We start from the raw sequence: 22,376 nt of genomic DNA, 5'->3' as shown, positions 1-22,376 counted from the left end.
TGAGATGTAGCTCAGTGGTAAAGTGCTTCCGGGTTAAATCCCCAGTTATCCTCGCCCACTCCCCAAAGTAGTAAGATCTATAAGGAAAATAAACCAGACCGACTGATTGAGAGGAACTGCTAGAGAGGCAGGGAGGGACGCATCTCTGAAGTAACACGATTAAGCTGAGCCCAGAATGACCAGGAACCAGCCTTGGAAGTTCAAGCAGGAAAGTGTCCCAGGTAGAGGAATGGACACATGCAAAGGCCCTGAGCAAGAAACAGAAAAGCCAGTGTGGCTGAAGCAGAAGGAAGAAGGCTGAGAGGAGAGAGATGAACCAGGAGAGGCCCTATCACATGCCTGGAAGCCAGAGCACAGAGGCAGGAATTTCATCTTCAGTTTGCTAAAAAGCCATGCCCATTAATGCTACAGACTATACCTCAAGTTTTTTGAGCACTAAGTGCCAACTGCTTATTAATCCTTCCAACACAATGACCCATTTAATGCCCACAAGCAATCCGAAAAGGGAGGTGCCCTGATTATCCTCATTTTGTAGATGAGGATACTGAGGCCCAGGGCTGTGGAAACACTGGCCCAGGGACACAAAGCTCTATTGAGTGCTCACAGGAGCTGTTGTAGGGACAATGGGTTACAGGGAACAAGACCCTGTAAGAGATAAAAATGATACAAAGATGGAGCTTGCATTTCAGCAAAGAAAAGAACAGGTAAGTTTGGTGCAGTGGCTGAAGTCTATAGTCCCAGCTCCTTGGGAGGAAAAGCTAATGCCCACTATGTATCACTAAATTGCTGAGTTTGGCCTTGAAATTGTTATTTTCCTTCCTCAGGCTCCCAAGTTGCTGGGATTACAGGCGAGTACCACTGAGCCTGACTTTAATGGGCTATAAAACCTACCTCCCACTCCCCCATAAACACAGTCACAAAGTTGCTTCAATCTTTCCCACCAAAGAGAGCTCATAAGAGTGACATCACAGGTTGTTAGGAAAGTTATATAAGTTGGCCGAGATATAGGGTGACCAGCTCTCCTGGTTTACCTGGCACAGAGTGGGTTCCCAAGTCAGTTTTGAAGCCAGCTGGTCATCCTAGCTAGATGAGTGCTTGGTGCTAAGACTCCTTCCCCTTTTCTGTTTCATTATTTGACAACAAAAAGGTAGCAGCATCTACTCCTGTCCTAGGTGCTTGGAACCTTGTAGGCAGTAGATGGGAAACAGGGGTACTGTCCGGAGCACCTAGCGCCAAGGACTCACCAAACCAGGGTCCAAGGAAACAGCAACCCCCCCTCTAGGGTGATTCCGGTCCCCTGGGTGTTGCCTTCCTGGGCTGATACACTTGTTTGGACTTGCTTTCCCAAATGGGAAGGGTCTCTGGGTCGTAAGGTCCCCAGGTCGATTGGGGGACTCCACAGCAAAGCTAGGCCAGGGTGGCAAGGCCTAAGAGATAGTTCTTATTGTCACTCATATTTTGCTGGATGAAGAAACTGAGGCTCAGCGACCCAAGTGAAGCGATTTGGCCAAGATCATGCAGGAAGATGGTGCAGGAAGAATGAGTAATTGGAATTCGATGGCTGTGCTTGAGCAGGCCTGCTCCTGTACTTCCCTCCCTCTTGCGGGGCTTCAGTCCCCCACTTGTCTCGACAGCAACCGAACTTGTCACGGGGCTCGGTTCAACCCTCTCCACCCTCCCGGCTGCCAGCGTCCCGCCCCGTCCCCTCCCAGCCCCCAGGGAGGAGGGGAGTGCTGCAGCGAGGAGGGGGGTCGCGGAGGCCAGGCTTTATAAAGGCGCTGGAAGAGCGCTGCCCGCCAGACCCTGCAGCACGGATCCCAGCGCTGCCCGCCGCCCCACGTGACCGCGCCGTGCCCCAGCTCCACCGCTTAGTGAGTTGGGGCAGGTCCCCATCCCACCCCGGCCCTGGCCGCGAGGTCCTTTGAACCCGGGTTGGGGAGGAAAGCCGACGAAGGAGGGCGCTGAGATGGGGGCACCAGGCAGAATCTCCAATGGGAGAGATTTAGGGCCAGAGGGAACCGGGAGACCTCGGAGCCCGCGGCCCGGCTGGCCATTGCGGCATGGGACCTAGGAGACCCAAACCTCGCTCCAGGAATGCGCGTGCGGTTGTTGCCGCGGCAACGGACCAGCCAGAGCCCGCCGGTCTCCAGCGGAAAGGGGAGGTTGTTGGGGGGATGGGGGCTGGTTCCCCGGAGGTCCAAACTCGTCACGCGGCGGTTGCACGAGGGAACTGAGAATGCCCCTTTCCCGGTGCCCAAATCCTTCGGTAGACAAAGCGCTAGTCTCTTGGCCTCTCTGAGCCTCAGTTTCTGCATCTGCCAAATGGAGGCAAGATTATTGGTTCCCAGCTCCCCGGCGAGTTATAAGCGGGTAACGGTCCGGCCCAGTTCCCCCTTATTGGACATCCAAGGAGCGGGTCTCAGCGGCCCAGACGATCCCTGCGACCCCTCCCACCCTCAGGCCCGCTGGCCATGGCCCTGTTCGGGGCCCTCTTCCTAGCGCTGCTGGCAGGCGCCCGCGCGGAGCTCCCGGGCTGCAAGATCCGCGTCACCTCCAAGGCGCTGGAACTGGGTAAGGCGTGGGTGCAGGTGCGGGGGCGGCAGCGGTCGCCGTGGGGGGCGCGCAGCTAAGGGTCTCACTGCTGCCTCAGTGAAGCAGGAAGGGCTGCGCTTTCTGGAGCAAGAGCTGGAGACCATCACTATTCCCGACCTGCGGGGCCAAGAGGGACACTTCTACTACAACATCTCCGAGTAAGTCGGCCCGGGGCGGGGCCTCGGGGCCGGGGCGGGGCCTCGACGGTGCTGGTGCCCGAGGCCTCCGGAGGGGGCGCTGACGGATCAGGGCCCAGGGGACTGGCGACGCGGCCAAATTGAAAGGGCGGGACTTAAACAGGATGGCCCTAAAGGTAACCGCCAAGACTGCAACCCTCGGCGGGACCAGGAGGTGGGCGTGGTCTAGAGGATGTGGGCGGGACCAAGACGAACCCAGGCGGTGGTTTTGAAGCCTAGCCCCAGTGCCCTGGAAACGCCGAGAGGAGGCATTTAGCAGTGGAGGAGAGTGAACTCCAGGGCATGGGTTGGAGCTAATGGGAAGGTGACTTAGGAGAGGAGGGATAGGGGAATTGGTGTACGGGCAGAGCTTAGCTTGGGAGGGTGTAGCAGGGGAGGGGGTGCAAGCAACAAGACTTCTAAGAGATGGGGTTAGCGGGCATGGGCATGGTGGTCCAGCTACTCAGGAGCTAGGAAGGTTGAGGCAGGAGGATCGTTTTTAGCTCAAGAGTTACACCCCAGCCTGGGCCACAGAGAGGGAGAAAGATGGGTGAAGTTTACTTTTAACACTTAGGTTAGCAGGAGATGATCTCTGAGCCACCCAAGTCCAGGCCTCCCACCAGCTTCCCCGCTGGACTGGAAGAGGAGAGAATGGCTTTCCTGTGGTTGGGTGGAATCTTCTCCTGGCCCTGGATCTGGATCTGACCCTGGGGCTTCCTACAGGGTGAGGGTCACGGAACTGCAGCTGACGTCCTCTGAGCTCCACTTCCAGCCCGAGCAGGAGCTTATGCTACAAATCACCAACGCTTCCTTGGGGCTGCGCTTTCGGAGACAGCTTCTCTACTGGTTCTTGTGAGGACACTGACCCTCGGCGGGGTGGAGGGAGTGCCAGCTGCACCGGGGTACTGTGGGCCTGCGGGCAACCCCTTACATTTTCTAAGTTTCTCCATCCATACTCGAGGAACAATCGTGTCTACTTTATAAATATCGATAGGAGGGTTTACTAGGATGTCTGGTAAAGTATGAAGAAATGAGGCCTTATTAAGAGGTTCAAGCAGGGCACAGTGGTGCACACCTGTAATTCTAGCAACTTGGGAGGCTAAGGCAGGAGGATTGAGATTTCTAGGCCTCCTCATTAACTTAGTGAGACCCTGTCTCAAAATTAAAAACAAAACAAAAAAAGTTGATGTGGTTATCACGATGGAGGTATGGGGGGTTGGAGGGCCGTGCAGACTCGGTCAGGCTCACAGCCACTTCCTTACCGCAGCTATGATGGAGGCTACATCAATGCCTCTGCGGAGGGTGTGTCCATCCACACGGGTCTGCAGCTCTCCCAGGATTCCTCTGGTCGGATGAAAGTGTCCAATGTCTCCTGCCAGGCTTCTGTCTCCAGAATGCATATGGTCTTCGGGGGAACCTTCAAGTGAGCCCCCCCCCCCCACTGCATCCCCTTTGAGCCCCCCAACCCATTTGCATCATGCAGGGCTCAGAAGTCAGACCCACAGCCTCCAGATCTTAGCTCCACCAACTGGCTGTGTAAACTTGGGCAAGTCTTCGAAGTTCAGTGCCTCAGTTTCCTCACTGGTAAATTAGAGATGATAATACGACTTATTCTATAAGATCATTGTAAGGGTTATTTTGTTAATATTTACAATATTATTATAATATTGTTGTAAACATTACGATATTTACAATAATAATGCAGTATTTACAATATTACAAATATTACAGTATTTACATTATTTACAATATTATTAAATTAAATATCACAATATTTACAAAATATTTATAAAAACACTTAGAATAGTACCTTGCATATGATAAATGACCATATAAGTGCTAGTCACTTAGATAGGAGTAATTGTGAAGATTAGTATGGATAGTTGGGCATGACTAAGTTCTCAATAATTAGTAGCTCTTTTTTTAAAAAAAATTTTTAGATGTAGATAGAAACAATACCTTTATTTCATTTATTTTTATATGGTGCTAAGGATCGAACCCAGGGCCTCACACGTTCTAAGCAAGTGCTCTACCACTGAGCCACAACCCCAGCCCCCAATTAGTAGCTCTTAAAAAAAATTATATGTATTTTTTAGTTGTTGGGGGACAGTATCTTTGTTTTTATGTGGGGCTGAGGATTGAACCCAGTGCTTCATGCATGCCAGGTGAGCACTCTACCACTGAGCCCCAGGCCCAGCCCAATTCCGGATCTGATCTGAGAAGGGGACTTTGTGCTGCTCCTGGGGGGTGGATTCCTCATCTGGGTTGGTGTACTGTCAGTGTTTTGCCGAGTGTATGCCAGAGCCTGAGGATTTGGAGAGCAGCTCAGGGCCTAGCTGGAGCCATGAAACGTTCGTCCTCAGGGTCCTGAGAGGGGCACCGAGAGAGCACTCTGGGATGCCGAGAGGGTGATCTGGGTGGACTGAGTGGAGGACACAGGGCAGAGCACCGAGGGTGGAGGGAGGCCGAAGCCGCAGGAGCAGGATGCTCCGAGCAGCTGGGAGCCACTGGGCCTGCAGGGCCTGGAGCTGGGCCGGAGCAGGCCAGGGGCCTTGAGAACCAGGCAGGGGGTGGGTTGGGGCCGGATCTTGGAAACGTCTGCGGAGGACCTGGTAATTGAGGCTAAAGCTGAGGAGTCCCTGTCACCACCGTTTCTCTGGCTGCTGTCCTTTGTCCTGGATCTGGATGGGGTAGGGCAGGGCTGGGCTCACCGGCCTCTCCCCTCCTGCAGGAAGGTATATGAATTTCTGTCTACGTTCATCACCTCCGGGATGCGCTTCCTCCTCAACCAGCAGGTGTGGGCAGGGGCAGGTCGGGGGGCAGCAGGGTGGGCCTGCCCTCCTTTGAGAAGGCCCTGACTCTGGCCCCCGCCTTCCAGATCTGCCCTGTGCTCTACCATGCGGGAATGGTCTTGCTCAACTCCCTCCTAGACACTGTGCCTGGTGAGTTGGTGCTCGTGGGGCCAGGGCCCAGGGGAGGCCTGGGGAAAGTGGGTGGGGAGGAGGGCGGTTGACACCAGCACCCCAGGAGGCCCAGCCGTGGAAGTCCTGGGGTCGGTGTGCTGCTGACTTGCTGGGTGACCTCAGGTAAGGACTCACTTCCCTCTGGGCCTGGTATTCTCCACCTGGTGGCCAGCGCCTCCCTTGGATGCGCACTGGACCCCACTCGGCTTCATCATCTGGCACGTAACAGGTGTTCAAGAACAAATTCCTTTTCCCCAGCGATGACCCCTTGCTGCTGTGAGAGAGATCTTACCCCATCGTGCCCGACACCCAGGGTCTGGAGGAAAGGAGGAAGGACCAAGGAGAGGGTTCCTTTGCCATTTTCTTTAGCAGTTTGATGAAGCCCCTGTAGTAGTCATAAAGCACTTACTGCACACCAGGCCCTGAGTGTGCTCCACACAGAACTAATCGGATCCTCCTAACAACCTATAAGCGGAGTTATCACCAATTTATTGATGAGAAGCTCAGAGAGGTTGAGCACAGACCTCACACAGCTTTGAACGACTTGCGCTCCTCCTTGCAGTGCGCAGTTCTGTGGATGAGCTTGTGGGCATCGACTATTCCCTGCTGAAGGATCCTGTGGTCTCAACCAGCAATCTAGACATGGAATTCCGGGTGAGCCACCCAAGTTGGGGTGTGTGTGACCTCTGACCTCCCTCCCCCCCACCCCCATGGCTGATTTTAGCTTCCTAAAGTAGAGCTCTGATGAGGCCACTCTCATTACTGAGAATGCCATGGCTCCCTATTGCTACAGAAGTAGGTTCAACCTCCTGCCTCTGGCGTTTGAGCTTTGTTAATTACATCTGGCCCTGCCTTTCCAACTTCATCCCATTTCTCCACAGCTACTCTTGCCTCTCACTTCCCACCCCAGGGCCTTTGCTCATGCACAGCCTACCCCCATCTCCCTGAAGGAGATGGACACAAAGTTCTACGCACATAATCTCATTTCATTTTCTCACAACCTTGTGAGTGAGGTGCTAACACTTATACAGTTGTCCCCAGGATCCAAGCATGCTCAAGTCCTTTATATAAAATGGTATAGCATGTGCACAGGTTCTATGCATTCTTTAAGCCATCTCATGCCTGTAATCCCCATGACTCAAGAGGCTGAGGCAGGAAGATCCCAATTTCAAGGCCAGCCTCAGCAATTTAGCAAACCTTCTCTCAAAATAAAGAATAAAGGGGCTGGGAATGTAGCTCAGTGTTCATGGGTTCAATCCTCAGTACCTAAATAAAGATTATTTATAACCCTTAATGCAATGTCAATGCTGTATAAAGAGCTTTTATACTGTATTGTGTAGAGAATAAAGACCAAAAATGTCTGCCTGGGCTTGGTACAGATGCAATGTATTTTCGTTCTTTTTGATACTGGGGCTTGAACCCAGGGGCACTTATGCACTGAGCCACACCCTCCAGCCTTCCCACTCTTTTTTTTTTTTATATTATTATTCTGAGACAAGGGTCTTGCTTAATTGCTGAGGCTGGCTTTGAACTCATGATCCTCCTTCCACAGCCTCCCAAGCCAATAGGATCACAGGTGTGCGCCACTGCCCGGCACAATTTTTCTTACTTATCAGTTGGTTGACTCGTTGGGCTCAGAGGGCTGACTATTCTCACTTTAGGATGTCAAGACTTGCTGAGGGAGGTGATGACACTTGCCCAAGGCCACATCGGGAGTAGGTGGCTACTACCTTCGCTCCTCTCAGAGAACTTCAGAGCACAATCTCCAGAGCTAGAATGGCTGAAGTTCAAATCCTGGCTCCGCCACTGAAGAGCTGTGTGACCTTATGCAAGTGGCTTAACTTCCTGTGCCTGCTTCCTCATTTGTAAAGGCCAGTGACAGCATGTAAAGCCCCTCATAAGGGCTGTCCTGTGGATTAAAGGAGTCCTTCTATGCCAAGAGGCTGGCATAGGACCTGGCACGGGGGAACCACTCTGCTTGTGCAAACAGTGGCTTTTTTTTTTCTTTTTTGTACTGGGGCGCTCAACCCCTGAGCCACATCTCTAACCCTTTTTCATATTTTATTTGGAGACAGGGCCTCACTAAGTTGCTGAGGCTGGCTTTGAATTTGTAATCCTCCTGCCTCAGTCTCCCGAGCCACAAACAGTGGCTTATTACCGCCGTCAGCTTTCAGGGCCCACTCAAATGCCACCCATCTCATGAAACCTTTCTTGATCTTCCCTTTTCCAGTTGGATGGGGTTGCTGCCTGCAGCTGCCCAGCTGCTCTCCTAGCAATGCCTGTGGGTCCCCCCAGAACAGAGCCGGTGCAACCCCACCATCCCCCACAGGGCCAGCCCAGGGCTGGGAGACACGGGTGGGGGCCAGTCTGCCTTGACTCTACCCTGACCCCTCACCCAGGGAGCATTCTTCCCCTTGGCCGAGGGGAACTGGAGCCTCCTGAACCAGGCGGTGGAGCCCCAGCTGCAGGAGGAGGAGCGGATGGTGTACGTGGCCTTCTCCGAGTTCTTCTTTGACTCTGCCATGGAGAGCTACTTCCGGGCCGGGGCCTTGCAGCTGTCCCTGGTGGGAGATAAGGTGTGCCGGAGGAGCTGTTGGCAGGGTGGGCAGAGGGGCGAGGTGGAGCTCCCGAGGGCCCTGCCTCATCCTCGATTCCCTGTTCAGGTGCCCCACGATCTGGACATGCTGCTCAGGGCCACCTACTTTGGGAGCATCGTCCTTCTGGTGAGCATTGACTAGGGCTGGGGGTGTAGCCAAGCTTGGGGGGCATACCACATACACACCTTTGAGGCAACTTGTGGAGGGGGGACCCCCAGGGCAGCCCTGGAGGAGACAGGCCTGGCCTCTTGCCTGTGGCCAAGTCCCCATCTTGCCAAGCCCATTCCAAGTCTGTGAAGTGGGGTCACTACTTCCTGCCCTGTCTGTCTCCACACGGCTCATGTGAGGCTGGGAGAGAGCCCAAGCCCTGCAAGTATAGGGCAGGATGGGCAAGGAATGAGGATGAATGTATTCTTTAATTCCCCTTGTTTAGGGCCAGGGTTGTGGCTCAGTGGCAGAGCGCTTGCTTCATACAGGTGAGGCCCTGGGTTCGAGCCTCAGCACCACATAAAAATAAGTAAACGAAATAAAAATATTGTGGTCGGGATTGTGGCTCAATGGTAGAGCACTTGCCTAGCATGTGTGAGGCACTGGGTTGGATCCCCGGCACCACATTAAAAAAATAAACAAATAAAATAAAGGTATTGTGTCCATCTATAACTAAAAAGAAAAGATTTAAAAATAAAAATATTGTGTCCACCCACAACTAAAAAAATTTTTTAAAAATTCCCCTTGTTTAATGGGGAGAGGGGAAGGAGTTCAAAACTTCGAAAGTTTTCAGTTATCATTTTCAATTTTGTGAATCAAGCGCTGGAATTTGAACTTGGATTTGAACCTGGCCTCCTCTGCACTACACAACTTCACAAGGTGGTCATGAAAATTAAAATGAATTTTCATGTAAAGCAATTGACAGCACCTGGTACACAGCAAGTGCTTAATAAACACCAGCTGCTGTTATGACGATCCTCTTCCTCCTCTTCACTCGTGCGTCCAAGCAGTGAAGAGCAGGGACTCCTGCAGACTGCCCGAGTCCCCTCCCTGTCCCCCAACCAAATGCCTACATGGCCTTGGACAAGCCACGCAACCTCTTTAGGCCTTGGTTTGTCCGTCTCAAAAACGACAATAACAAAACCTGGCATATGCTGTCACAGTGAGGTTGAAAGGAGCTCACGGTGTGCAGTGTGCAGGGTCAAGTTCAGGGGTGAGTCAGCACTTGAACAGCTTCCTCAGAGGCCCCTGGGAGAATCCTTGCAGAACCTCCTGGGAGAGGGAGCAGGAAGCTGGAATATTCATGCCCCTGGATATTGGGGAGAAAATACTAGGAAGAAAAGGAAGGAGCATCCCTTGGTGTAAGGCCACAGCCCGGGGCAAAGGCTAGGTGCACACAGGAGGGGTTTGCGAAGCCCCAGCTGTCTTGGTGCTGGTCACTCCTGAGCTACCAGAGGGCCAGGGCTGCGTGTGGTCCTCTGTGGGGAGGCTTACCAGGGAACAGATCTGGTGTGACCTGCTCTCCTTGCTCTGTCCCCAGAGCCCTGCAGTGATTGACTCCCCGCTGAAGCTGGAGCTGCAGGCCATGGCCCCCCCACGCTGCACCATCAAGCCCTCGGGCACTACCATCTCCGTCACAGCCAGTGTCACCATCGCCCTGGTCCCACCCAACCAGCCCGAGGTCCAGCTCTCCAGCATGATCATGGTGCGGCCCCAAAGCAGAGGCAGCAGGAGGTCTGGGAGAAGTGGGTCGTGAATCTTCCAGTTCTGTGATGTGCCCACACCCTGCACTTTCCCTCAGGACGCCCGATTTAATGCCAAGATGACACTCCGGGGCAAGGCTCTGCGCACACACCTGGACCTGCGCAAGTACGTAGACAGGGAGGTCCTGGGCAGGCCCCAACCTCCTTGCCCTTGTCTTCAGGGTGACCACACCTGCCCAACAGAGACAGGACCCAGGCTAACACTGAGCCGCACCTCTAATCCCAGCAACTCAGAGGCTGAGGCAGAAGGATCCCAAGTTGGAGGCCAGCCTTAGCAACTTAGTGAGCCCCAAAGCAACTTAGAGAGAGCCTGACTCAAAATAAAAAGAGCTGGGGATGTAGCTTGGTGGTAAAGTGCCACTTTATAGGCATGTGCCACTCCTCCCAGCTAGCATCTACCCTTCATGCTGTGCTGTCCAGTGTGGTATCCATTGACCTTGTGTGACTATTTATCTTTAAATTAACCATTTACCCAAGTGCAGAAAGCCATACTTCATTAGCCACATAAGGCTAGTAGCTTCCACAGTGGACAGTGCTGTTTTAGGAGCTAAATGAGTTAATGCAGGGTCATGGTTAGGGACTTAAATTCCAGAGGCAGGTTCTGATACTTATTGCTGTATGATCTTGGGCAAATTACCTAACCTCTCTGTCCCTCAATTACTCATCTATGAAGTGCAATTCCTGATAGTGCCTGCTTCTTAGGGTTGTTGTCAGGACCAAATCAACTGGTATTTTAAAGTAGTTCAGATAATATTTACTTCTCTAACATGTTTAGTGTCTGACTGAGTAAGTAACCCCTGCAGAGCTGTCAGCAGAAGCGACATATATAGGTGCTTGGCAAATAAAAACTAGCAGACCTGGAGGAGGCCCACAGAGGAGACGGCTGGCTCTGGATGCACGCCTGGGGCATGGTAGTGCCACCTGGAAAGGCTTGTAGACAGGTGGGCACCTCCCGCAGGGTGGCCCGCGGAAGGGGGCGCTCCCAGCCTTATGGCCACTGCTTCTCCACAGGTTCCGAATCTACTCCAACCAGTCTGCACTGGAGTCTCTGGCAGTGAGTTGAGAATGGAGGTGGGCCAGGCCGGGGGTGGGCAGTCAGGCGAGGCCACCACCCACGCACTGCCCTCTCTACCCCTCTTGCCTGCCAGCTGATCCCGCTCCAGACCCCTCTGAAGGCCATGCTGCAGGTCGGGGTGATGCCCATGCTCAACCGTAAGGCTGGGTACTGAGGGGGGGAGGGGGAGGGGGAGGGGAGAGCTGGGTGGGCCAGGACCGAGCCTGCTGCTCCCACCCACAGAACGGACCTGGCGTGGGGTCCAGATCCCCCTACCCGAGGGCATCAACTTTGTGCGTGAGGTGGTGAAGAACCATGCGGTGCGTAGGGGCAGGAGGTGGGCAGGGCTTCCCCCTCCCGCTTGTCCCAGCCCTCCCCTGTCACCCCAGCCCCTTCCCAGGCCAGGCATGAAAGATGAGTAGGAGTGGAGCTCTCCTCCAGCCCAACCTCCACACCTACTCATCTTTCATGCCAGCCCTCCATGATGCCCAGAAGCCTCTTAGCCCCTCAAAGTCACGGGCTCTCTCTCTCAAGCTCTGGCCTCAGTGACGGGATGAGTGACTGGGACCCTCTCTGCCCACTGCACAGGGCTTCCTCACCATTGGCGCTGACCTCCACTTCGCTAAAGGGCTGCGAGAGGTGATCAACAAGAACCGGCCTGCCAACGCCAGGGACCCCCAGGCGTCCAGTGCTCCTCCGGCCAACGCCAGGGACCCCCAGGCGTCCAGTGCCCCTCCATCCTCCACAGCAGCTGTTGCAGCCCCACCCCCACCCTAGTAGCTTCCGCTCGGGACTCCACCCCGCTCAACCCTCCCCTCTTCCCCTTTAGTCCCCAGTGCCAGAGAAGATGGGTTGAAGCCGTGCCCAGTTTAATTTCATAATCGATCCATCTGCTGTAGTCCGTCCCCTCCCTCCCCCCTCTGCCTTCCCAAGGGCCACCCTGAGAGCTCAGCTGGGGTCCTGCGATAGGACCCACACATCCAGAAGGGCATGTAAGCAGGGAGGGCCAGCCATGCCCTCCAGGTGCTGCTATAGGAATAAAGTGCTAACTTGTCCCCAGGCTGTCTACGGAGAGGCTGGGCCCAGGGCTGGGGCTGTGGGAAGTGGGGCAGTCCTGAGTCGGGGACCTGCATAGAGGAGGAGCTCCCTCCTAGTGGGAGGGTTTACATCAGACAGTGAGGGCTTCCTTGTGTCCCCTGGGTCCTCAGTATGGCTCTTTGTTCAGGAAGCGGGAGAACATGGTAAAGGCAGCTTGGGGCTTGTCGGTGGGGACCATGTGTCCAGCGCCCTGGGGAACAAAGCTCTGTGAGATTCCGACCCCCGTGGTTCCCTCCCTCCTCCTTCATCCTCAGCCTCCCCCGAGCCCCCAAAACTTGCCCTTACAGGGCCAGAAGTAACCCTGAATAAAAGGAGGTCAGGGGTAAGGATGGGAGGGCTCTGCCCTTCCCTCCGGCCCCAAGCCCACCTTGATGGTGAGAAAGGCAATGTGGGAGAACTGCTTCACGAAGCCAGCGATCTGCTCCCCGCTCTCGCCGTAGTCCACTAGCCAGGGTCGGCGCTGCACCTCCATCTGCCACCAGGACAGACATCAGCCCGTAGCCCCACCGTCCCTGCCCACAGCTACAGCAAGACCTGGAGTCCAGGAACTACCCTCCAGGTTTGCCCAGCGTGGACCAGAGCCACCCCAAGCACTTGCCCTCCGGGATAGGAGCCCTGCCTTACCTTCTGGTTGAGGGAGTCCACAAACCACTCATCCCCCAGGAAATTGCAGGCCATGTCCACGTCTCCGTTGTATAACAGGATCTGGTATCTCTGGAGCAGGGCCAGTGGGGAATGAGCTCAGGCCTAGCCCAGTTGTTGGTACTAGAGCTTGAACCAGGGGTGCTTAACCATGTCCCTAGCTCTTGTTTTATATGTTATTTAGAGACAGGGTCTTGCTAAATTCCTTGGGCTGGATTTGAACATGTAGTCCTCCTGCCTCAGCCTCCCAAGCCCCTGAGATTACAGGCCACCCCACTCAGCTAAGCCTCACCTCTTCCCTGGCTTAAGCTCTATGCCTCCAGGGAATTTAAGGGGCCCAGCTAAATAGCACAGACCAGGAAATTCTTGTTTTCTGTCAACTTAGTGCACTGACAGACCGGTGAGCACTAATTAAACCATAATTATCCTCATTTTGGGACATCAAGTTAAAGGTATTTAAGAAATCCCCCCAGGGCTATGTGACTCCTAAAAGGACTTGCCACTGGTCTGGCAGGACTGTGGGCAAGCCCTCTCTTGCCCTGGACCTCCATTTGCATTGTGATGTGACCTAACCAGCTCTTCCCATTCTAAAGCCCTTTGGTGGCTGCAGACCCCTGAGCCTCCTAAGCAGAGCAGCCTGGGGTGGAGACAAACCTGGGCTCAAATCTTTTCCCTGCCACCCATAGGACCTTGGCACAGGACTTTACCTCTTGGAGTTTTAGCTTCCCCAGTCCTGAAAGCGCTCTGAAGGGGCCCGCAGCTTGCTGAGCTACTCCAGAGCCCTACAGCTGCTATTAGATCCAGCTGTGCTGCCCCTACACACCTGTGAATTGAGCAGCTTCAGGTACTGAGAGTTCATGCTTTGGTAGAGCCGGCGGTACTGTATGTTCACCAGGAAGCTGCCAGGAGCATGGGCACAGGCCACAGGGGGAGAAACCGTCAACAGATCAGACCTCTCTCCCATCCCCGAGTTCCTGCCTGGGAGGCAGACAGCACTAACCTGGGGACAGGGGCTGGGATTCAAAGATCCTCGGCCCACCCCCATTTAGAAAGGTCTAGGGATACTTTTGGTTGTTACAGTGACTGGGATGCAACTGGCATCTGGTATCTAGGGAGCAACAGGTTTGAAAGTCACCACATAGGACATCCCTGGATGGTCCCTGCTGTGCCAGCTGGAGGTGGCACTGGAGTAGGTCAGGCGGTGCGAACAGCCAGTGTGGCCATTTACAAGACATCTGGGGTAACAGGTGATTTTCATGCCCTGGGTGGCCTTGCTGCATGGGCCTTTGAGAGGTCTCAACCAGAGGACCCCGGAAAACCTGCTGACGCCCTACGAGCCCCACCGCTCGCCCCCAGAGCCACCTGTGGCGCAGCGCCTTACTTGCACATGTCCCAGCGGGGCAGCTGCTCGGGGATGTGCAGGGCCTTGCGCACATACGGGTTGTTGAGGTAGGTGGAGGCGGCCGTGGTGTTGGTGCAGGGGGGGTCCATGCGCACCTTGTCCCCGGAACGCAGCAGTGCCTAGTGGGGCACAGATACAGGGTCAGATCTTAATGTGCCTGCCCTGCCATACCCCACACCCCACGGGGAAGGTGCCCCAAGCTCTCGCACACCTGGTGCCACGTCCGCTTGAATGGCAGACGAGTGAAGATATTGCCAAAATCCTGGACCACAGCACTGTCCTTCTCATACCTGCAAGTGAAGTGGAGGGGTGGGTGCTGGGCTCCAGGTGGGGCTGGCTGGCCTCGGGGGTGCAGAGCGGCACCTACCTCACGCGGCCAGGTACCCCCCCAGCACATGGGGCATAGAGGTTGTAGATGTTGAGGCCAGAGTTGCCCACGATTCGAGACACTTCCTGAAGCTGGGACAACACAACACCACCTGTTACAGACCCCTGGTCCTCCGTGACCTGGCCCCTCATCAAGATTCTTCCCGCTTACATCCCCATCATCTCCCTTCACCCATCTTTTTTTCACAGGGAAACTGAGGCTCAGTGGAAGGAATCTTCCAGACCTGGGTCCACATCCTAGCACTACTCCCTAGCCTTGTGACCTCAGGCAAGTGACAAACATTCTTGGCCTCGGTTTCCTCACTGGGGTTCCAGAGAACACATCGCTCAAAAGTGCAGGACAGAAAAGCAATGGTGCCGAGGGGACAGGGAGTCACTGGGTGGGGGGGGGGTGTCCGTTTTCAGGATTGTGGAGGGCAGGGCTGAGGTGAAGTAGAGGCAGAACCTCACATTGGTCACACATTCCGGGTCTTTGTTGTCATAGAAGTTACACTTGTTCTGAGAGCAGCAGTGGGTCTGGAGCAAGGACCAGAGCCTGCAGGAAATGGGGGAAGGGCTCAGCTGTGGGCAGAGGTGGGCGCCCTCCTTCCTCTAACCTCCACCAGGACCTGACCCAGGGATCTGTCAGCAGAGATTAGGAAAGAGATCACAGGGTGTGGATATGGGTCCATGCCACACAGATGGCCCTCCTTAGTTCCTTTACATTCATATGTCTACTTTTGACCTTCTAGCACCAAATTCTTCTGGCAACCCCACTAGCTCATAGGCCAGGGCAGGGCCAGGATATGGTGCCTGGAGGATGACCTGAGATCCCATGACTGGCCCCACCCTAGATTGCCCAACTCTGGCGTCTCTCATACCTGTTCCCCAGAAGGCCATGGTAGTAGGCAAAATAGACGAGCGAGTTGTCATTCTGCTCATAGGAGGAGAGTCCGTTGCCCACAGCCAGCCCCTGTGAAAACACCCAGGGCTCACTCATCTGGAGGGTGGGGAGGAGGAGGAGCTCCCTGACCCACACCTAGACCTTCTGCAACCTAGAATCCCTGGGTGGTCTGTGGGGTGCGTTGGGGGGGTCACTCAAAGTAGCCTGACAGGTGGCTTCTAGTCACGGGAGGCAGGCAGGCAGAGATAGGGTCGCTGGTGGCTGGGAGGGAGACCAGGCTGGGCAGGGTGCTGGGCAGTCTGACCTGGAACTACAAGGGTATGGTCCCCAGGGGCCTCCCTGCCCTCCTGCAGCTGCCTTGCACCTGAAGGTTCATGCTGGGGTCCTGCATGACCAGCACAGCCAAGGTGGGGATGTAGATGCCGGCATAGCTCTCGCCCGTCAGGAAAAGTTTGTTGTCCTTATACTCCGGAAAGAGGCGGAAGAAATCTTTAAGGGCTTCATAATTGCCCTGGGCAACCTGGGGGTGGCAGGATGGAGAGAATCAGGTCGCACTGACATCTGAGCTAGAAAAATCCTCAAGAGGTAATGAAACCAACCCTGGGTGTGAGAGGAAGTGACTTGGTTACATCCACAGCACATGACAGCCAGAAACAGATCCAGAGGCCATGTTCCCGCTCCCCTCTTCACGCCCCAGTGGAAGACCAGGGAAGCTGGAGTGGGTGGGCAGGCACCAGACTCACCTCCGTGTCATTGGTGGCATAAACCTTGTCATCAGAGTAGGAGAAGCCCACCCCAGCTGGGGACTCAATGTACAACACATTGGCAATCTAGAGGGGAGGAGGAAATGAAGTGAAGAGGGGGCCCCACCACATTGGACTGCCCAGACACCCCCGCAGGACACACAGCTCAGCTATACCAGGTTCCATGAATAGGGGTTGTACTCCAGAGTGACACCATCTGGCTGGATCTGCGGAGGAAAGAGGGAATGAGCACCAAGGACCAACTGGGTGGAGGGGAAGGGCCCCAGTGCCAGAGGTCTTTTACACAGGGACAACCCCCAGCAGGTAAGGACAGTTAAGTAAGCCCCAGCACAAGGTTCAGGAAGAAGGAGACACTTGGAAGACCACGAAGCCCTTTTCTCCCCACCTTTTTCCCTTGGGTAACTGTCCCTTTCCCCTCTTTCCTGGGTCACAGGAGGAGACAGCAGCGTCCACTCACCAGGAAAGGGCCGTGCTCTGTCAGGAACCCATCTAGGGAGCTGCAGCCCGGACCCCCGTTGAGCCAAAGCACCACCGGGCTGCTCTCTGGATCTTTCTGGGACTCCACAAACCTGGGAGGGGTCAGAGAGAGTTGGTGCGGGCGGAGGGCCCCTCCTGCCCTCCCCGCTCGCTCCCGGGAGCCCTCCGTCGTCTCGGGAACTGCCTGCAGCCCCCATCCCGCCAGGTGGGCTTTGCCAGCCGCCTCCCGCCCGCCCTGGGAGGCAGGGCCGCCGACCAGTAGTGCAAGTGCTTGGAGCCGGCGGCTCTGAGGTAGCCCGAGAACTGGCGGAAGGACGGCTGCTTGGCCAGTCCGGGGAGGCACTGAATCTGGTCCTGGTCGGGGGCTGCCTGCACCCGGGACGCCCAGGACAGGAGCCACAGCAGGAGCAGCGGCGGCAGCGCGGCTCGGACCATCTGCGGGAGGAAGTGGCGGCGCCTGCAGTTTACCCGCTCGCTCGCGGCCAGGCGCTCGGGAGCCGCAGTCCCCCGGGAGGAGCTGGGCGCGCCGCGAGGGGACCCCGGCCCGGATCCCGCCCGCCGAGGCCCCGCCGCCGCCACCGACCCTGGGCGGGGGGATCCGCTCCGGCCGAGGTCCCCTCACCTCTGCTTCCTCGCGTCCTTGCTCTCCGGGAGGCGCCGGGGACTAGAAGTCATGTGTACCCTGAGTCACGTGAGGGCTGGCGTCACGTGTCAGCCCTCCCCAGGCCCCCTTTTGGCTCTCCGAAGGCCTCAGGGGAGGGAGCGGTCAATTTTCGGGTCAAAGTCCGCGGGCCTCGAAGGTCGTAGTCCCGGAGCCAGCGACCAGATGATCTGGGTGTGGACGGCAGGTTTCCCTGCCCCTGGGGACCCGGGCTCTAGGGGGATGCCTGAGCAAGCGGCGCTAGGACCCCCGAGTAGAGCCTCGGGAAGGGAGTCGGGGGAAATGCCTTACATGGTTCCCCGACTGTCACCATCTAAGTCGGTGGCCCAAAATAGCTCCGGGCGCCGTCTGTCTTGCCACATGGCCCCGAGATGGCTGCTGCCTCCAATCCTGTGGAGTTGGGTGCCTCCTGGGGACCCGCGCGCCAGGAGCCCCCTCCCACCCGCTTCCACCGGGTGCACGGAGCCAACATCCGCGTGGACCCCTCGGGGACGCGGGCCACGCGCGTGGAGAGCTTCGCCCATGGTGTGTGCTTCAGTCGCGAGCCGCTGGTCCCCGGCCAGGTATTCCTAGTCGAGATCGAGGAGAAAGAGCTGGGCTGGTGCGGCCATCTGCGCCTCGGCCTGACCGCGCTGGACCCCGCCAGTCTGGCCGCCGTGCCCGAATTTTCGCTGCCGGACCTGGTCAACCTTGGCCACACCTGGGTCTTCGCCATCACGCGCCACCACAACCGCGTGCCCCGGAACGGCCAACCGGAGGCAGAGGCAGAGGCCGCGGCCCCGCGCCGCCCCCCGGCCCTGATGGTGGAACCATATCTGTGCATTGAGCAGTTCCGAATCCCCCGGGACCGCCTCGTGGGCCGCAGCCGGCCGGGGCTCTACAGCCACCTCTTGGACCAGCTCTACGAGCTGAACGTGTTGCCTCCGACCGCGCGCCGCAGCCGCCTGGGCGTTCTCTTCTGCCCGCACCCGGATGGCACCGCAGACATGCACATCGTCATCAACGGAGAGGACATGGGCCCCAGCGCCCGGGGGCTGCCCGCTGCCCAGCCCCTCTATGCAGTGGTGGACGTGTTTGCCTCCACCAAGAGCGTGCGTCTGGTTCAACTCGAGTATGGCTGTAGGTATCCCACTCCTGGGCAGCGACCCCTCCTGGCCCAGTGTGGACACAGACACCTGCTAGAACCCGCGGGCCACAGTTTCCTAGACCTTGGTCTCTCCAGCGTTAGTTTAGAAGAGGGATACCTGGAGGGATGAAATCTGTAATCTTGCTTCTGGAGGCTGAGGCACTAGTACCACAAGTTCAAGTCCAGACTATCTCTAAATAAATAATTTTTTAAAAAAGGGCTGGAGATGTAGTTCAGTGGCGAAGAGTCCCTTTAATTCCCAGTAAGACGAAACAGCAGCAAGAGCATCAAAAACAGGAAGAATCCAGCTTGGAATTGCACCTCTGTTTGTAGTTTTGCACCAGTCACTCCCGATCATTGGAGGGTCTCCTTGCCCTTGCCTATCCCAGGTGATTGATTAAGGTGCCTTGCAGGTCCCTTTTAGTTCTTACAATGTTTTCTTTTTTTTTAATATTTATTTTTTAGTTCTCGGCGGACACAACATCTTTGTTGGTATGTGGTGCTGAGGGTCGAACCCGGGCCGCACGCATGCCAGGCGAGCGAGCTACCGCTTGAGCCACATCCCCAGCCCTCTTACAATGTTTTCAGTATTTTTTTAATATTTATTTTTTAGTTGTAGTTGGACGCAATACCCTCATTTTTTATTTATTTATATGTGGTGCTGAGGATCGAACCCAGGGCTTTGCAAATGCTAGGCAAGTGCTCTACTGCTGAGCCACAACCCCAGTCCCAGTGTTTTCGGTATTAACCTAGAAAAAATGCTGATAGATTTAGGTCTATCCGTTTAGAAGCATAGAGGCATCATAGACCTCAAATCGAAAGCTTTTTAATTCTGAGATCCAGTTCCACTTCCTTACAACCCTATCAAACATTTTATTTATACCTCGGATCCCATCTCATAGATTCAGGGAACTAGAACCTGCACTGGGAACTGTGGTTGTATGAGCAAATCAGACACTACCCTGCTCACAGAAGCTGCTAACTGAAGGGGGAAGAGCTTTGTGCTGTGTTGTTATAAAAGCAGGGTTACATCATTGAAGGTCTTCAGGAAGTGGTTTTTTTATTATAATTTTTTGATACTGGGGATTGAACCCAGGGGTGCTTAAGCACTGAGACACATCCCCAGCCCATTTTATTTTTCATTTTGAGACAGGACCTTGCTAAATTGCTTAAGGCTTGCTAAATTGCTGAGGCTGGCTTCAAACTTGCAATCCTCCTGTCTCAGCCTCCCAAATCACTGGGATTATAGGCGTTGGCCACCATGCCAGGCAGGAAGTAGTGTTTATTTCAGCTATATGATCAGCTCTGTGAAGCAAGCTGAGCCTGACAGCAGAAGGGAGTTACCCAAGCTGATGGCAGAATGAGAACCAACGAAAACCTAGGTTTTTTGGGGCCTGGCCTCAGACCCACCCTTCAGTTTCCTGTGCCTTTGACCGCCTTCTTTCCACAGTGCCATCGCTGCAGACTCTGTGCCGCCTAGTGATCCAGAGGAGCGTGGTGCACCGGCTGGCCATTGATGGACTCCATCTGCCCAAAGGGCTTAAGGATTTCTGCAAGTATGAGTGAAGGTCTGCAGCCACCCAGAGGGCCCACAGGAGCACTCCTGGCCTTCAGACCCTGTCTGAAGCTGGTAACACTGCTGCCAACCAGGACTAGAAATAAACAGCTGATGCTGACATTCTGATCATTGGAGGGTCTCCTTGCCCCTGCAGTGTGTAGAGGCACTTCTAGAATCACTACAAATCAGCAGGTCAGAGCAAGAGAGAACATTTTCGATGCCATCTAGACAAGGGCTTGTTTAATTGGGATACTTAGGGAGTACTGATGCTCCACACTCCCTGGAAACTTTCCTCTGATGTGTGCAGGCCTGGCCACTGTATATTGAAAAAGCCCTCCAGGAGATAGAAGGGACAGCCAGGTGGAGAAACACTTCCTTAGAACAGGAGTTTCAGGTTTGGTGCATATTGTAATTGCTTGAGGAACTTAGAGATACCAATATTGGTCTGGCTCTGGGATTATGACTTAATTGGTTTGGGATGAGTTGGGCATCACAGTTTCTCAAAGTGTCCCAAGAGATTCTAATGTGCAACCTGGCCTGAGATCCAGTGCCCTACACCAACTATTTCATTTTGCAGAAGGATAACTGAGACCCCGAGATGAGAATGCATTTGTTCAAGGTCAAATAGAAAATGACTGAAGAGCATCCTTGTCTGACACTACAGGACACAAAACCCTGGACTCTACTTGTGTCTCTGATTATTTGGCTCCATACAGATAGATAGTCCCACCTCATCCTCATAACATCTGGTGGGGGTAGTTATTACTCCCATTTTACAGATGAGGTCATTAAGGAACAAAACTGTCCAGGTGACTTGCCCAAGGTGAAGGCAAGAACCTAGAACACCCTGGAATTGGTACAGGGCTCTTTTAATCCCATCCCATTGTTATACATGGGTTCTAGAATGAACAGGTCAATGCTGTGAGATGCGTTCCAGGTGTAAAGGGGAGGGACTATGAGGTGACATTCTAGAAGGATAGGGTAGGACAGGAGGCATATGACTATTCCCTCACAAACAGGGCCTTTGGGGCAGCCATGTCCTACTTCATGTCTCCCCAGACTCATCCAGGTCTTTTACCTTCTAACCAAGGTGAGAGGGGTCTAATGGAACTGGAGGAGGCAAAGCAGCTTCACATGGGAGTTGCCTCCTGGTTCCAGGGAGGGGGAGGTTCTGCCGGGGATTTGGGGGCTGACCTTGGAGTCAACTCTTGGAAGAAAAGCCATTCCAAAAGTCCTTGCCAATTACTAACTACCACTTGCTCACTTAGTCATTCAGCAAACACTGCTCCATCATTTGCTCAGTGTTGGGAAGTGGGGATATGGATGTGAGTAACACTTAAGGCCTAACCTCTAAACAGTCCTCTTGAGCTGGTTTTAATTGCTCCTGCTCCTAAGCCCTGCCCCTCAGGGCCTCTTCTTCAGAGACCAAGAATAACATTCCATCTCCTTCCTGTCTCTGCAGGTGGGGCTGCTTCTCCGGGTTCGTCCCTTGGCCTCTATAGTCCTACAGAGCCAGTGGTGGTGGCCTCTGGTGGATTAGGCCCACTGAACCAGAAAGCCGAGCAGGTGGTACCTGCTGCCCAGACCTGGGGCCCCACCCTGGCAGTGCCTGAAGCCAGGGTCTGCTCTGGGGGTGCTAGCTGGGAGATACCACGGAGGAAGGAGTACAGCCGATACTGCCACAAATTCCCCAACGTGAGGCAACCAGAGAGCTTGGGCTGGGAGAATGGCTGCTCCAGAAGCAGAGCTCCCCACCTGAGTGGCCCCAGCAGGCCTGGGCCCCTGCTGCTGTGTGGGCTGTCACCAGGGGTTCTGCCAGTGCCCTCTGAGGCAGTGGGGAAGGAGGCCGGCTCCCAGCCTGACATCTGCATCCTTACCCTGGCTATGATGATCGCCGGCATCCCCACCGTGCCTGTCCCAGGCCTGCGGGAAGAGGACCTGATCCGGGCAGCTCAAGCTTTCATGATGGCCCATCCGGAGCCTGAGGGAGCTGTGGAGGGAACGCGGTGGGAGCAAGTGCATGCCCACTCAGCTTCTGGGCAGATGGCCCTAATGAGATCCAGGAGGGGCCAGCCTCCTGGCTCCTGCTTGTAGCTGGATGAAATAGCACCAGACACATAGGGTGGCTTCTCTGTATGGTTTTTGGGTAGACAGGGTGGGGGGGGGGTGTATGGCAGGGGTAGGCTGGGCCACTGACAAATTCTAGTTCTTCATTAGGGTCCAGACCCCAAGAAGTTTCTATTGC

At 55.1% G+C, this 22,376-nt stretch overlaps 4 protein-coding genes across 5 annotated transcripts; 3 read left to right on the top strand and 1 right to left on the bottom strand.

Moving 5' to 3' along the window:
• The first annotated feature begins 1,717 nt into the window (after positions 1-1,717).
• On the top strand, positions 1,718-12,188 carry PLTP (phospholipid transfer protein). Of its 2 annotated transcripts, XM_081293494.1 has the most exons (17): positions 1,718-1,871; positions 2,461-2,571; positions 2,651-2,750; positions 3,492-3,620; positions 4,036-4,191; positions 5,500-5,563; positions 5,647-5,710; positions 6,294-6,385; positions 8,131-8,307; positions 8,395-8,454; positions 9,857-10,021; positions 10,118-10,185; positions 11,091-11,133; positions 11,228-11,291; positions 11,377-11,453; positions 11,722-11,814; positions 11,854-12,188. In XM_081293494.1, exons 2-17 carry the CDS (start codon positions 2,472-2,474, stop codon positions 11,908-11,910), a joined length of 1,509 nt encoding a protein of 502 aa, XP_081149620.1. In that variant the 5' UTR covers positions 1,718-1,871; positions 2,461-2,471; the 3' UTR covers positions 11,911-12,188. The 2 variants fall into 2 exon arrangements, with proteins under 2 accessions (XP_081149620.1, XP_081149619.1); XM_081293493.1 differs by having other exon boundaries at positions 11,722-12,188.
• On the bottom strand, positions 11,986-17,607 carry CTSA (cathepsin A). Its single transcript, XM_081293495.1, is given in 16 exon segments — positions 11,986-12,421; positions 12,599-12,703; positions 12,856-12,945; positions 13,697-13,772; positions 14,255-14,394; positions 14,487-14,565; positions 14,643-14,734; positions 15,113-15,197; positions 15,523-15,614; positions 15,910-16,065; positions 16,289-16,375; positions 16,465-16,515; positions 16,767-16,878; positions 17,043-17,221; positions 17,409-17,446; positions 17,449-17,607. Coding segments are annotated over 16 exon segments (1,479 nt in total). The 5' UTR covers positions 17,462-17,607; the 3' UTR covers positions 11,986-12,337.
• Positions 17,608-17,622: 15 nt separating this feature from the next.
• NEURL2 (neuralized E3 ubiquitin protein ligase 2) lies at positions 17,623-20,257 on the top strand. Its single transcript, XM_081293504.1, has 2 exons — positions 17,623-18,566; positions 20,024-20,257. The coding sequence occupies exons 1-2, from the start codon at positions 17,819-17,821 to the stop codon at positions 20,137-20,139; spliced, it is 864 nt and encodes a 287-aa protein (XP_081149630.1). The 5' UTR covers positions 17,623-17,818; the 3' UTR covers positions 20,140-20,257.
• A 152-nt stretch (positions 20,258-20,409) lies between these two features.
• On the top strand, positions 20,410-22,291 carry SPATA25 (spermatogenesis associated 25). The gene is made up of 2 exons (XM_081293505.1): positions 20,410-21,221; positions 21,594-22,291. The coding sequence occupies exons 1-2, from the start codon at positions 21,167-21,169 to the stop codon at positions 22,223-22,225; spliced, it is 687 nt and encodes a 228-aa protein (XP_081149631.1). The 5' UTR covers positions 20,410-21,166; the 3' UTR covers positions 22,226-22,291.
• The last annotated feature ends 85 nt before the right edge of the window (positions 22,292-22,376 follow it).

Source organism: Spermophilus citellus (assembly GCF_964194105.1).
Source record: "Spermophilus citellus genome assembly, chromosome: 4".
In the NCBI taxonomy this organism is placed as follows: Eukaryota; Metazoa; Chordata; class Mammalia; order Rodentia; family Sciuridae; genus Spermophilus; species Spermophilus citellus.
This window is presented reverse-complemented; position numbering and strand designations above follow the sequence as displayed.

Coding starts and splice junctions, on each gene's coding strand:
- SPATA25 (XM_081293505.1), top strand. CDS start 21,167: ATGTCCTACTTCATGTCTCCCCAGACTCATCCAGGTCTTTTACCTTCT. Junction 21,222..21,593: donor TCTTTTACCTTCTAACCAAG/GTGAGAGGGGTC, acceptor CTGTCTCTGCAG/GTGGGGCTGCTTCTCCGGGT.
- NEURL2 (XM_081293504.1), top strand. CDS start 17,819: ATGGCTGCTGCCTCCAATCCTGTGGAGTTGGGTGCCTCCTGGGGACCC. Junction 18,567..20,023: donor GGTTCAACTCGAGTATGGCT/GTAGGTATCCCA, acceptor TTCTTTCCACAG/TGCCATCGCTGCAGACTCTG.
- PLTP (XM_081293493.1), top strand. CDS start 2,472: ATGGCCCTGTTCGGGGCCCTCTTCCTAGCGCTGCTGGCAGGCGCCCGC. Junction 2,572..2,650: donor CTCCAAGGCGCTGGAACTGG/GTAAGGCGTGGG, acceptor CTGCTGCCTCAG/TGAAGCAGGAAGGGCTGCGC. Junction 8,308..8,394: donor TGTCCCTGGTGGGAGATAAG/GTGTGCCGGAGG, acceptor TTCCCTGTTCAG/GTGCCCCACGATCTGGACAT.